This window comes from Pleurodeles waltl, chromosome 10 (assembly GCF_031143425.1).
Source record: "Pleurodeles waltl isolate 20211129_DDA chromosome 10, aPleWal1.hap1.20221129, whole genome shotgun sequence".
In the NCBI taxonomy this organism is placed as follows: domain Eukaryota; kingdom Metazoa; phylum Chordata; class Amphibia; order Caudata; family Salamandridae; genus Pleurodeles; species Pleurodeles waltl.
In genome coordinates, this window is record NC_090449.1 from 77,352,489 (window position 1) to 77,366,006 (window position 13,518).

The 13,518-nt window shown below is 46.8% G+C and overlaps 1 protein-coding gene across 1 annotated transcript in view; it reads right to left on the minus strand.

Annotated features, from left to right (window-relative positions):
- The window catches only part of TBL3 (transducin beta like 3), a 192,600-nt gene extending 189,337 nt beyond the window's left edge, over positions 1–3,263 (minus strand). The window contains exon 1 of the mRNA XM_069209783.1: positions 3,125–3,263. Within this exon, the coding sequence (XP_069065884.1) occupies positions 3,125–3,153 (29 nt within the window). The 5' untranslated portion in view covers positions 3,154–3,263. The remainder of the gene's footprint in view (positions 1–3,124) is intronic.
- Between the last annotated feature and the right edge of the window lie 10,255 nt (positions 3,264–13,518).

A 13,518-nucleotide genomic window follows, 5' to 3' on the forward strand; every position in this document is an offset into this window, starting at 1 on the left:
GCAAAGTGATAGCAGAGTCTTGCACTTTTTTCCTCACTACAAAACAGTGTAACAGGTCAAAGACAAGTACACCAAATTCTTCCTTGTCTCAATGTCACAGAATTTACCCCAGAAATCAATACTTTGTCAACATTAATCAATGTAGACCTCGAGCTCCTGGAGGCCCTAAGAGAAAGTATTTGCTCTAGAATACAATCATATGCAGACAACACCTAAAAACCTCAAAGTGTCACCTGTGTAAAAAAAAAAAAAAAAGTCTATCTGAGATTGATGAGCAGAAAGAACAAATAACAGAAAAGATCCTGATTCATAAAAAAGTTGTAAATGTGCATTTTGAGTAAATCTTTAATTTCTTTGGAATCCTCCAAACGTTCCAGTAGTGAAATACATATTTATTTATATCTAGAAATGTTACCGGTGTGCATTTACACATGTCTGCATATGCTACTTTTTAGGTCGAGCATAGTAGCGCACAATCGCTGCTTTTCCGACGTATTGGTACCTATGTGGGCTTTTAAGCACGCCCACCTCACGCCCATCACTTTCTCTCGTTCGTGGGCTTGCCTTTCAAAAATCCTTTGATGACATTGGTAGATGCTTTACGTTTGTCTCCTTGGGGCAGTTTTGTTACTGCCTTGGGGAGTGACCCAGTTACACGGATATTTGCACATTTGCCAATATGTCTATCTGCAAACAAACTTCTTTTTCCTTTTGTGTCTCTCCTTCGCGCTCATGGCGGTCGTGGGGCTTTGAATTGACTTGCTTAGCTCAACTGTTTTACTTTACATTTTCAATATACATGGCAAGAAAATTCCAGTTTGGAATTTAAAACGCTAATTGCTCTAACTCGAGCAAACACGATACCCATTACATTGCAAATGCTTGTTCGTTTCTACAAGTGTAATCATGTTTCGAGTGAAAAAACACTTCATCTCTATCCTGACCAATCAGGGGGTGATCACTCCCCATTTCCACAATGGATAAGTATTTACCTCACCTCTTGAAAGGCATAGATCTCCAACGGTATGCACTGTGCAAATGTGCCTATCAATAGTTTGTGAATGCCACCAAATTCTCAAGTTTATGAAGGGGGCAGGCATCTCTGCCCTGGAATAAGCATAATCTGTTCCTCTAGGCACATTAGCTGAAAAGTACTATTCCACCATTTTGAAACTAACATACATGAGTACACATTAGTGAATCGAGGTATTAACCACTAATATTGCGGCCACTGCACAAATATCTTTTGTGAGCAGAACCCAGAGTTCCTACTTACTCCCTTATCTCATATCCTTACCTCATAACTAGCTAATCTCAATAACTAAACTGGATCGCAGGGCACTACTCAACAAAACATAGTCGACCAAACTGTTAAGTGATTGCAGACTTCAACCTCAACCACGAATTAACAACAGAAAGTCAAGGAAGAACAATTATAGGTCTACTTCCTCAGCATAACAAAAAAATCCTTGCAAAAGCCCATGTCATAGCCCCACTCAATAGACTCTGCAAATCACAAATGTCCCAAGAAAAGAAGTGGCGTGGATGGCATCTTACTTAGCCTCAACCTCAGGTTCAGTGACCATAACACCCTGATTCCTTGTGTTTTTACACGGGTTCTCCAATAACATTATACACATTCAAAAAAAGCTAATTCTCATTGAAATCTAAAACACACAGCAATCTTGTACCAGTTTAGAACATTCACTGAAATTTGACAATTTTTTTAGTCTGTTAGACATGGCAACTCCCCCAAAGGTGACGGAGCACCCAGCCCTCCAAACAAACAACACACAGGTATCCAAAAATACTCTGGTGCATGCAGAGGAATAAAACCTCACCACACAAAACATCGCTTGCATGCTTTAGATTGTAGAACATTTAGAAGCGAGATTTTGACATTCAGAAAAACACCAAAGTCTGCAGCAAGTCTTCTCAAATGCACTCCGCTTCAAGAAAGCACCCAGCAAAAAAAAAAATATGAAGTAAATAAACAACCACTGATCACTCAGACCTCTTTCCTGTAGGCTGGCTCTTCAGCCATATTGAATAATTATTTGTCATGTGGTCCTGTCTGTCAAACTGCTTTTTGTATCCGGCGTGCTGCTACAATCTACAATTCTATACAAGGGCTGCATATCCCATCCAAGCAGTCTGTCCCGACACTGATTTTTATTGCGTACATACATCATAAAATTAAACCCTGTCAATAGCGGTCGCTTGGGTCCGCAGATATGCACTTCTATAGAATGCCTCAATTTAGCACACCTAATCTGAACCATGAACATAAGCTTTCTACCTGGTCTGGTTGGTGAGAAGATAATAATCAGAAGAAATGTGGCCTTTCTTATTCACCTGAAGCAAACAACTCCATATGGGTCTGCCACTATGTGCTGTTACCCTTCCTCTTCCCAGGATTCTTCTGAATTCCATTTTCATGGGGTGTTATTAGTCTCCCATATTTCAAGGAGGATTATTTTCACGGGGGTAGGTGGGGGGGTCTGGCTGAAATGTGTTCACGAAAGTGATATAGGGTTCCCTAACTCCGTAGCATTGTTCCGGTCCCCCCTTCTAGGTGGTGCCATGATCTCTATCTTCAGGTTGTTATGACCCCACTCCTTGGCGTGCTGTGACTTGTAACCTCAATTCTTTGGGCGCTGTGACCTCACTCAATAAATTACATTATCTCTTTCCCAGAGATGTCGTGAATCATTTCTCATGGATGCCATAGCCAAATTCACAGGTGTCCGATACCACTCCTAGCAACTTCATGCGCCCTCTCCGAGGTCTGCAATAATTTCCCAACCACATAAGACGTGATCCATCTCCCACGGTCACAATCCTCTCACTTAGGGACGCTTTGCTCATCCTACTGTGGGTGACGTGATCTCGTTGCAAGGGATGTTATGATACTACATGTTGGGTTTCTATAATACGTCTCCCCAGGAAATAAAATGCATGCCTTCCCCAAACCCAAAGAGGACTGCACTCAGGCTCTTCACGTCACCATAAAACCTCCTAGAAACACTCAAGAGTCCACTTCGAGCTATGCAGCGCTCTCTTGGATGTGCAACAACTATCGCTTCCTTCTGTATTAATTTGCCCACTTTCTCCCACATCTCACTTGGTTTTGAATTGCACATTGGTGGCCATACTGCTGCGCTTTCTTCTCTCATAGATATCAGTTTCCTCCAAAATCAACAGCTCCACAGTTCAAACCATGTGTAGTAGTTTGCTCTTCACTTCCGGCGCAGCACGATGTTGTCATTGATTTCCCAGCAGCTGGAACGCAGATGTACAAAAGGCCAGGCAGGCAGCCGCCGCTTACAGAGCATGTCACTGCATACTTCTGCAACGCCAGAGTAGATAATTGGCGGCCATATTGAAACAGGAAACATTCACCCTCTTTGTCCTCCTCCAACCATTTAAGAATGTTTAAGATATAAAAACATTTACCTTGCTGAATTATCTAACGGAAATTCCCTAGCCATTGTTATTTCCAATTAGCATTTCATAAATAATATTTTTTGATAATGATTTTAAAAAGTTATTTACAAATCATAGCAATCCTATTAATAATAATTTGGAAGGCGCTCGAAAATTGACGCATTCACTTCTTTTAGATAGCATTCGAATTTAATTTGGACTTACGGAATTCTTAGGCTGTACTTCTCAGGACACCAGCAGGGCGGCAGGAATGGGGTATATTGACGCGATCTGAGTATTTAGTCCGTTTTTTATGTCATCCCAATTTTCACCATGGATCGTAAACAAAGCCTAATCTCCTAGGGCTGTCATCTTCGATTAGGGCAAATAGTTTCAGTCACATCTAGGACTTTGGAACTATAGTTGTTGGAGTACACAAAGTACATATCAACAGCAGTGGTTCTGGGCAAATCACTTAATTTCCCCAAGCCTACCAAAAATGGATGCGATCTTGTGTACCGTAACTGGTGCTTACGTAAAGCGCTTCAATACTTTCGGGTGAAGTTCGCTCTATATAAAACTGCCAACAAACAGTGCTGGAATTGGAACAAACGTGCTCCAGGAACCCATAGGTTTATGTTGACCACTAAAACAAGAAGGCAATTTCTGCAGTGACTGTCAAAATTCAGGGCAAAGGATCAAAATACAGGATAAAAAGGTTAATTTTATGGCAGGACCGGAGGCTCCTATTATGCTTTAGTCTTTTCTTTATTTCTAATAGCAGCTGCAGTCAAGATTAAAACTACCATCCCATAAGGCAAACAAAAACAGCCAATGGGGATCAAAAGGTAGTTAAAAGTAATGCACCAATCACTAACAATCCCCTCTAATAATCAAATTAAAAAAAATCATTAACATTTATAAAGCGCGCTACTCACCCTTGCGGGTCTCAAGGCGCTAGGGGAAAAGGGGGGGGTTATAGCTGCTCGAACAGCCAGGTCTTTAGGAGTCTCCGGAAAGCGGAGTGGTCCTGGGTGGTCCTGAGGCTGGTGGGGAGGGAGTTCCAGGAAGGCCGCCAGGAAGGAGAAAGATCTCCCACCCGCCGTGGAGCGGCGGATGCGAGGGACAGCAGCGAGTGCAAGGCCAGAGGAGCGGAGGAGGCGGGTGGGGACGTAGAAGCTGAGGCGTCTGTTGAGGTATTCCGGTCCCTTGTCGTGGAGGGCTTTGTGTGCGTGGGTGAGAAGTCGGAAGGTGATCCTTTTGCTGACTGGGAGCCAATGCAGGTGTCTCAGGTGTGCAGAGATGTGGCTGCTGCGGGGTACGTCGAGGATGAGGTGGGCCGAGGCGTTTTGAATGCGTTGCAGGCGATTTTGGAGTTTGGCTGTGGTCCCGGCGTAGAGGGTGTTGCCGTAGTCCAGGCGGCTCGTGACGAGGGCGTGGGTCACGTTTTTTCTGGTGTCGGCGGGGATCCAGCGGAAGATCTTGCGGAGCATGCGGAGGGTGAGGAAGCAGGCGGAGGACACAGCGTTGACTTGCTTGGTCATGGTGAGAAGAGGGTCCAAGATGAAGCCGAGGTTGCGGGCGTGGTCTGTGGGGGTCGGTGCGGTGCAGAGGGCCATGGGCCACCAGGAGTCGTACCAGGCGGACGGGGTGTTGCCGAGGATGAGGACTTCCGTTTTTTCAGAGTTCAGCTTTAGGCGGCTGAGCCTCATCCAATCTGCGACGTCCTTCATACCCTCTTGTAGGTTGGTCTTGGCGCTGGCGGGGTCCTTGGTGAGGGAGAGTATAAGTTGGGTGTCATCGGCGTAGGAGGTGATGATGATGTCGTGCTTGCGTACGATGCTGGCGAGGGGGCTCATGTAGACATTGAAGAGTGTTGGGCTCAGTGATGAGCCTTGAGGTACGCCGCAGATGATCTCGGTGGGTTCTGAGCGAAACGGAGGGAGGTAAACTCTTTGGGAACGGTTTGCGAGGAAGGAGGCGATCCAGTCCAGGGCCTGGCCTTGGATCCCGGTGGAGCGGAGGCGGGTGATTAGGGTGCGGTGACAGACGGTGTCAAAGGCAGCCGAGAGGTCGAGAAGAATGAGGGCGACTGTTTCACCGTTGTCCATCAGGGTTCTGATGTCGTCTGTGACTGAGAGGAGGGCGGTTTCAGTGCTGTGGTTGGTTCGGAATCCGGTTTGTGAGGGGTCGAGCAGGTTGTTGTCTTCCAGGAAGGTGGTCAGCTGTTTGTTGACAGTCTTCTCTATTACTTTGGCTGGGAAAGGCAGAAGAGAGATGGGGCGGAAGTTTTTCAGGTCGCTCGGGTCAGCCGTAGGTTTCTTTAGTAGGGCGTTGACTTCGGCGTGTTTCCAGCATTCGGGGAAGGTAGCAGAAGAAAAAGAAGAGTTGATGACGGTCTGGAGGTGCGGGGCGATGATGTCGTCGGCTTTGTTAAAGATGAAGTGCGGGCAGGGGTCCGAAGGGGCGCCGGAGTGGATAGAGTTCATGATGGATTTGGTTTCTTCCGTGTTGATGTGGGTCCAGTTGTTGAGGGTGATGGCCGGGGATACAGGTTCGGTGGTGTTTGGTTGGGTCTGGTGTCCGAAGCTGTCGTGGAGGTCGCTGATCTTGCGATGGAAGAAAGTGGCGAGGGATTCGCACAAATCCTGTGAGGGCGTGACGGCGTTGGCGCTGGGGTTGGAGAACTCCTTGACGATGCTGAAGAGTTCTCTGCTGTTGTGGCTGTTTTTGTCCAGTCTGTCGGTGAAAAAGTTCCTTTTGGCAGCGTGGATCAGGTGGTGGTGTTCGCGGGTAGCGTTCTTGAGGGCGGTCATGTTGTCAGCGGTGTGGTCCTTGCGCCAGGCTCTCTCAAGGGCGCGACAAGTTTTTTTTGATTCTTTGAGGGTGTCAGAGAACCAGAGAGGTTTTTTGGTGTTGGTCTGTCGATGCGTGCGTTTGAGGGGAGCAAGGTTGTCTGCGCAGTTGGAGATCCAGTTTGTGAGGTTGAGGGCTACGTCGTTGGGGTCGGTGGTGAGGGTGGGTTGGTTGGTGGCGAGTGCGGAGAAGAGTTGTTCTTCAGGGATCTTGTTCCACTGTCGACGAGGGATGGGTTGAGTGCGGAGGTGGCGGGTCTCGCGTCGGAATGTGAAGTGGACGCAGCTGTGGTCGGTCCAGTGTAGGGCGGAGGTGTGGCTGAAGAAGACGTGTTTGCTGGCAGAGAAGATAGGGTCGAGCGTGTGTCCGGCAATGTGGGTGGCGGTGTTCACCAGTTGTTTGAGGCCGAGGTTGTCGAGCAGGGTGGTGGTGTTGGGGTCGTTGTTTTGTTCCAGATGGAAGTTGAGGTTGCCTAGGAGGATGTAGTCCGGTGAGGCGAGGGCGTGCGGGGAGATGAAGTCGGCGATGGCGTCGCTGAAAGGGGCGCGTGGTCCGGGAGGACGGTAGACGAGGGATCCTCTGAGGGTGGTCCTCGGGTCGGTGCGAATCTGAAAATGCAGGTGTTCAGCGGCGAGAGGGGTGTCTTCGGTGGAGGTGGTGACACTGATGGAGTCTTTGAAGACGATGGCGATACCTCCTCCTGCTTGGTTGGTGTGGTCTTTCCTGGAGATCTTGTAGCCTTCGGGGACGGCGGTGGCGATGTCTGGAGCAGAGGAGGCGTTCATCCAGGTCTCCGTGATGAAGGCGACGTCCGGTGCTGTGGAGTCCAGGAGGTCCCAGAGTTCAACGGCGTGTTTGTGGACGGAGCGAGCGTTGACTAGGATGCACTTGAGGTGGTTGATCGCGCGTGGGCTTGTGGTCGTGGTAGTTGCGTGGTGGAAGATACGTTTGCAGGAGTTGCAGGCGAAGGGTCCATGGGTGCGTTTGGGGTGAGCTTGGAAGCAGGTGTTGGAGCGTCCTGGGTTGAGGGCGTGGAGGGTGGTGGGGTCATAGCGGATCAGCGGGGCTTGGGAGAGCTGGGGACCAGAGGTCGTGGCGCTGGCCCGGGCCAGGCGCAGACAGCGCAGACGGCCCTCTTTTCTTGCTGCTCGCAGTCAAGAAAAGTAATATTTTCTCTTCACTTTCACTTTATAATATTGGTTCATAATGCGTTATGTATGAGCACTGTTTTATTACTGACATGACTGTATGTTTACTTTATTTGGTTAGTCGGCTCGTAGCCGCATTCTATTTCTGGCCCTCGCGCTGCGTACTCATTTCCCAACTGCTGCTTCATACTGTTCCTTCCTCAGCGCGCGTCAGTCATTTTCAGTCGCTCGCTGAGGAGGAAACGTTCCAGTCACACGCGTACCTTTCCTGTCAGCTGACGCTCCGGGAGACAGCTTTTTTCCGACGCCGGACTCCTTGTTCACGTTCAATACCTGCCTGCTTTCATTCTGCAAGTATTTTGTCCTACCCATAGGTGGAGCCTGGCTGTTTCTTCTCACTCTGTTAGAAAGTTAACCCTTTCCTCTCTCTTTTGTTTTTGTCCTTTTGTTACCACCATGGACAGTTCTTCTGCTTCCCATTTACCTCATGAGGAGGAGGAAGACGTCCTTAAGGAAAACTTAAATGACTTTATACAGTTGTCTGTTGACCAGGCTATGTCAGCTTCTTGGCAAAAATTGTCAAAAAATTTGGAAAATTCTGTTGTTAATTTGGTGTCTAAAACCATGCTAGCCCATTCTGCGGGGGAAAGCAGAAAGTGTCCTGTCACATCAAAAAATCCCAAAATGACGCTCTTGGTTGGTGAGAAAGTCTCACATATGACAGAGGACATGGTTCCTCAAAGGCCTCCTGTTAAGGAGGGGTTAATATCTAAGTCCTCAAAGAAATGCATGGTTAAATCAAAACACTTATCTTGTCCTATCACTATAACTAAGAAATTAGACACGGACGACGAGATGCATGACCCTAATACAGATTCGGATAATTCCGAGAAGGACGTTGGAGAATTTCTCCCCCCTCCTACTCACAAATAAACCAAATCTGGGTTCCACGAATTTTCAGGGTCTAGCACAATTTATGATGCACAAGGGGTTCTAATGTTTGACCCAAGCGACATCCAGCATCCAAATTCTACAGAGTAGGTTCCCTCTGAGCATGTAGCAGATTATGTAACAGCCAGGTTACGTACCCCCTTGGACAAACAGGTACGGGCAAAACTTAAATCGGAATGCCCCCGCCCTACTCTTTCTGCCAAAATTACGGCAACTCCTACAATTGACTCTTCGTTAATCACTTTCTTCACTAAATATGGCAAGGATCGTCGAAAAGGGGTCGACAATGCTTGGTCTACTTGCCAAGTCAATCTTTTGGATATTGTGGGACTCCTAACCCGCATTTTTGATTTGGCTGAAACAGCCCGGCTAGAACATGTTTCTATTGATCCTGTGGAACTTTCCTTATTGGCACAACGTGCTGTTTGTTTACTTGGGAATGCAAATTCTTTGATTACACATGAACGCAGGAAAGGACTCCTGCTTAAACTTGATCCAAAATTGGTCAACTTAGCGGGTTCAGATCCTGGTGTAAAGGCAGAAGGCTTGCTGTTTGGGGACTCTTTTATAAAAGAATTGAGCAAATATGTGGCAACTTTCTCCTCCCTGGACAAAGCACAACAATCCCTGAAAAATATGTTTTCATCTCAGGTTTTCACCAGGGCCGGCAGAGGATAGGAACCGCTTTGCCGGTCGTTCCTACGCCAACCAAGGTTCCTGCAGTTTCTACAATAATAACACATATCAGGACTCCAGACCGCAGTTCTATCCCCAAAGAAGCAGGGGCTTCAGAAACAAAGGAAACTGCAACGCCAGATTCTCTGCTCAATCCGGTAAGTCAACATTCCTGTTCACCAATTGTAGGGGGTCGTATTTCCCGGTGCCTGCCAAAATGGAAGGAACTCACACTGGATCCCTGGGTCCTAAATACAGTTCAGGGTTATGTTATAGAGCTCTTTTCAGAGCCTTTTCAGGCAAGTTTCCCCCCCCTCAGTTTTCTCTTCAAATGACTGAATTAATTTCTTTAGAAATTCAATCTCTTCTACAAAAGCAGGCTATAGCTCCTTGTTCTCTAGATCATTCAGGTTTTCTCAGCTCAGTTTTCTAGTCCAGAAAAAGAAAAAAAGATGCACCCGGTTATCAATCTAAAACAGTTCAATCAATTTGTTCTATATCGCCACTTCAAAATGGAAACCATCCTACATCTCAGAGATACATTGCTCCAGGGAGATTGGATGGTAAGTCTAGATCTTAAAGATGCATATCTTGCAGTTCCCATACACCGGGACTCCCAGAAATTTCTTCAATTCCAATGGGCCGGTCAGACTTTCCATTTCACTTCCCTTCCCTTTGCCCTGTCCTCCGCTCCATGGTGCTTCACAGAACTAATGAAACCAATAGCGGTCTTTCTCAGAGCTCGAGGCACCAGATTAATTATCTATTTGGATGATATTCTGATTATGAATCAAAATCGCACTTCCCTTCTGACCCAAGTTCACCTTGCTTGCACTCTGCTTTAAGATCTAGGCTTTATTATAAATTATGAAAAATCTTCCTTGGATCCGATCCAAAAAATCGAGTTCCTAGGTTTCCTGGTAGACTCTGATTCGGCTACTCTTCTCCTTCCATCTTCAAAGATCAAGTCCATAAAATCAGAAATTCTACTGATTTTACGCAGCTCTCGGCTGTCCCTCAGATTCTTGGCAAGGGTCGTAGGTCTCCACTCTTCTTCAATCCAAGCTATCTTTCCAGGCCCGCTACATTACCATGCATTGCAGAGACAAAAAATTTGTCACCTTCAAAAAGGTCTAGCCTACACAGATTCCATAGTTCTAGACCAAGATTTGCGCGCAGAACTTCAATGGTGGATAGACCATTTAGACGCCTGGAACAGCACGACTATCTTCGCATCAGCCACAGATCTTGTATTAGAATCAGATGCAAGTCTATCGGGTTGTGGAACCCTGTGTGGTCCAATCTTGACTGGAGGCTCATGGTCTCTAGAGGAGTCAAAACTGCACATAAACTGTTTAGAGATGCTTGCCGGCTCCTTTGTAATCAGGAGCCTCGCAAGAGACAGAGTTTCCTGTTCGGTTCTTCTCAGAATGGACAACATTTCCGTAGTTCGTTACATCAACCGCTTAGGAGGCACAAAATCCAAACCTTTAGCGGAATTAGCAAAAGGGTTTTGGGAGTTCTGTCTTCAAAACAGAATCTCTGTTCAAGCAGAGTATCTACCTGGCAGCCTCAATTTTGTAGTGGATTGGTATTCTCGCCACTTCTGGGGCTCCAGCGACTGGATGCTCAATGCGCATCCCGTCTCAATGCTCAGCTCCCACAATTCTTCAGCTGGCACCTGGATCCACTAGCTCTTGCCTTCAATGCGTTTTCTCAGGATTGGTTATCCTTCCTCAATTACGCCTTTCCTCCCTTCATTTTGATTTCCAGAGTGCTAGCGCAAGTCAGACGTCAACAAGCCTCTCTAGTGCTCATAGTCCCCTTCTGGCACTCCCAGGTGGTTTCCTTCTCTCCTGGAGCTGTCAATCGAGCCTCCATTCCTAATCGCCTCCTTTTCAGATCTCCCACGGCTTCGAACACAGTCTGATACTCTAGAATGTCCTTACCCTTTCGGCTTGGAAAATATCGGGCGTACCTATTTCAGCAGAAGCTTCAAACTTTATTGAACTGGCAACAGCTCCAGGAACAAAGAAAGCATATAGATCAGCTTGGTCTCTCTGGCATGTATGGGAAAACACGTTGATCCCTTTACAACAGATGTAACCATGATTATTAACTTTCTGGTGGTAGAAGCCAGCAAGGGTAAGTCCTTTCGCACTATCAATCTATATAGATCAGCAATCTCTTCTTCACACTCTTATATCCAGGGAAAACCAGTTGGAGAGCATCCTTTGGTCTGCCGACTTCTAAAGGGAGTAACATTTTCCAATCCTCCAAAACCTAAATATAGTTCATTATGGGATGGTAATGCTGTGTTGAAATTGTTTGTTTCTTGGCCAGACAATACATTGTAATTGTTAAAACAGCTCTCTGCTAAGCTCACCATGCTTTTATGCTTAGTTTCTTTCAAACGTTTATCTGATGTTAAAGCCCTAGATGTTCCAGCTCGTCAGTTTACACTCTCTGGTGTTATGTTTAATGTGTGTAGGCATACTAAGACTAACCTTTCTTCAGTTTTTTATCCATTTTTTCCTGATCACCCTAAGCTATGTGTTGGCTAATGCTTAAAAGTTTATGAACAACAGACAGCCGGTTTGAGAAATTCCTCCTTTACCCAACTACTGATTTCTTTCAGAAAGCCTTTCAAACCTGTGTCCTCCCCTACCTTGGCTCGTTGGGTTCATTGGATTATGTCCCTTGCTGGCATTGATACCTCTTCCTTTGGTGCCCATTCAGCTAGAGGAGCCATGGCATCCAAAGCCTTTTGGGACGGTTCTCACCTGGAGGACATTCTCAGATCGGCTGACTGGTCTAATGACAATGTTTTTAAAGTTTTCTACTGTAAACCAATTCAACATGCCTCTCTAAATGTGATAGATACGCTTTAAAATAGCATAATAGGAGCCTCTGGTCTTGCCATAAAACATAGATTTTCCTAGCAACTTATGAAGGAAAGTCCTAATTTTATTAAAGACACGGGAGTCGATGATGCTGGCGTCAGTGGACTGGGGCTGCGGTGCAGGACAGGATGGTGCTTCGTGTACCTCACGAACGGTGTCCACAGTGCAAGCAGCAGCGCCAGTGTCAGCAGGAGCAGCGGCATCTGGGAGGCCCAGGCTCCAGTGTGAGCAGGTGATGCCGGCGTGCGGGGCCCACAGGTCACGGTGCAAGCATCCGCTCATTGAAGTCTGATGACGGCATTGGTGAGACCAGGGTCGCAGAGCGCAGTGACTCCATGCGGCGTCAGCAGGTCACGGGCAGGCCAGTGGTTTCTCCTCTTGAACAGCCCAAAACACACAGTTCCCAGTGCTGCAGGAAGAGGAAACTGAAGTCTTTGTTGTCCCTGAGACTTCCAACAGGAGGCAAGCTCTACTCGAAGCCTGTGGAGAACTTTCTCGAGAAGGACACACAGCAAAGTTCACCCTTTGCACTCCTTTCAGGCAGAAGCAGCAACTGCAGGCCAGTCCAGCAAAGCACCACAGCAAAGGGACAGTACTCCTCCCCCAGCTCTTCAGCTCATCTCCTTGGCAGAGGTTCCTCTTGATTCCAGAAATATCCTAAAAGTCTGGGGTTTTGGGTTTTCTTCTTATACCCCTTTCTGCCTTTGAAGTTGGCAAATTTCAAAGCAAAGACTCATGTGTTTGCAAGATCCTTCCTTGTCCATGTCAGGCTCCAGACACACACCAGTGGGTCGGAGACTGCATTGTGTAATGGCAGGCACAGTCCTTTCAGGTGTGAGTGACCACGCCTCCCCTCCCTTCCAGCACAGACATATGAAGGCTACACCCCAGCCCCCTTTATGTCACTGTCTAGAGGAGAGGTGTGAACAGCCCAACTGTCAAACTGACCCAGACAGGGAATCCCCAAACAGGCAGAGTCACAGAATGGATTAAGCAAGAAAATGCCTACTTTCAAAAAGTGGCATTTTCAAACTAACAATCTAAAAACAGAGTTCACTAAAATATGTATTTTTAAATTGTGAGTTCGGAGACCGTAAACTCAAAATTTCTATCTGCTCCCAAAGGGAATCTGCACTTTAAAGTTATTTAAAGGCAGCCGCCAAATTAACCTATGAGAGATAGGCTTTGCAACAGTGAAAAATAAATTTGGCAGTATTTCACTGTTAGGACATGTAAAACACACTAGAACATGTCCTACCTTAAACATACACTGCACCCTGCCCATGGGGCTACCTAGGGCCTACCTTAGGGGTGCCTTACATGTATAAAAAGGAAAGGTCTAGGCCTGGCAAGTGGGTTCACTTGCCAAGTCGAATTTGCAGTTTAAAACTGCACACACAGACACTGCAGTGGCAGGTCTGAGCCATGTTTACAGGGCTACTAATGTGGGTGGCACAACCAGTGCTGCAGGCCCACTAGTAGCATTTGATTTACAGGCCCTGGACACCTCTAGTGCACTTTACTAGGGACTTACCAGTAAATCAAATATGCCAATCATG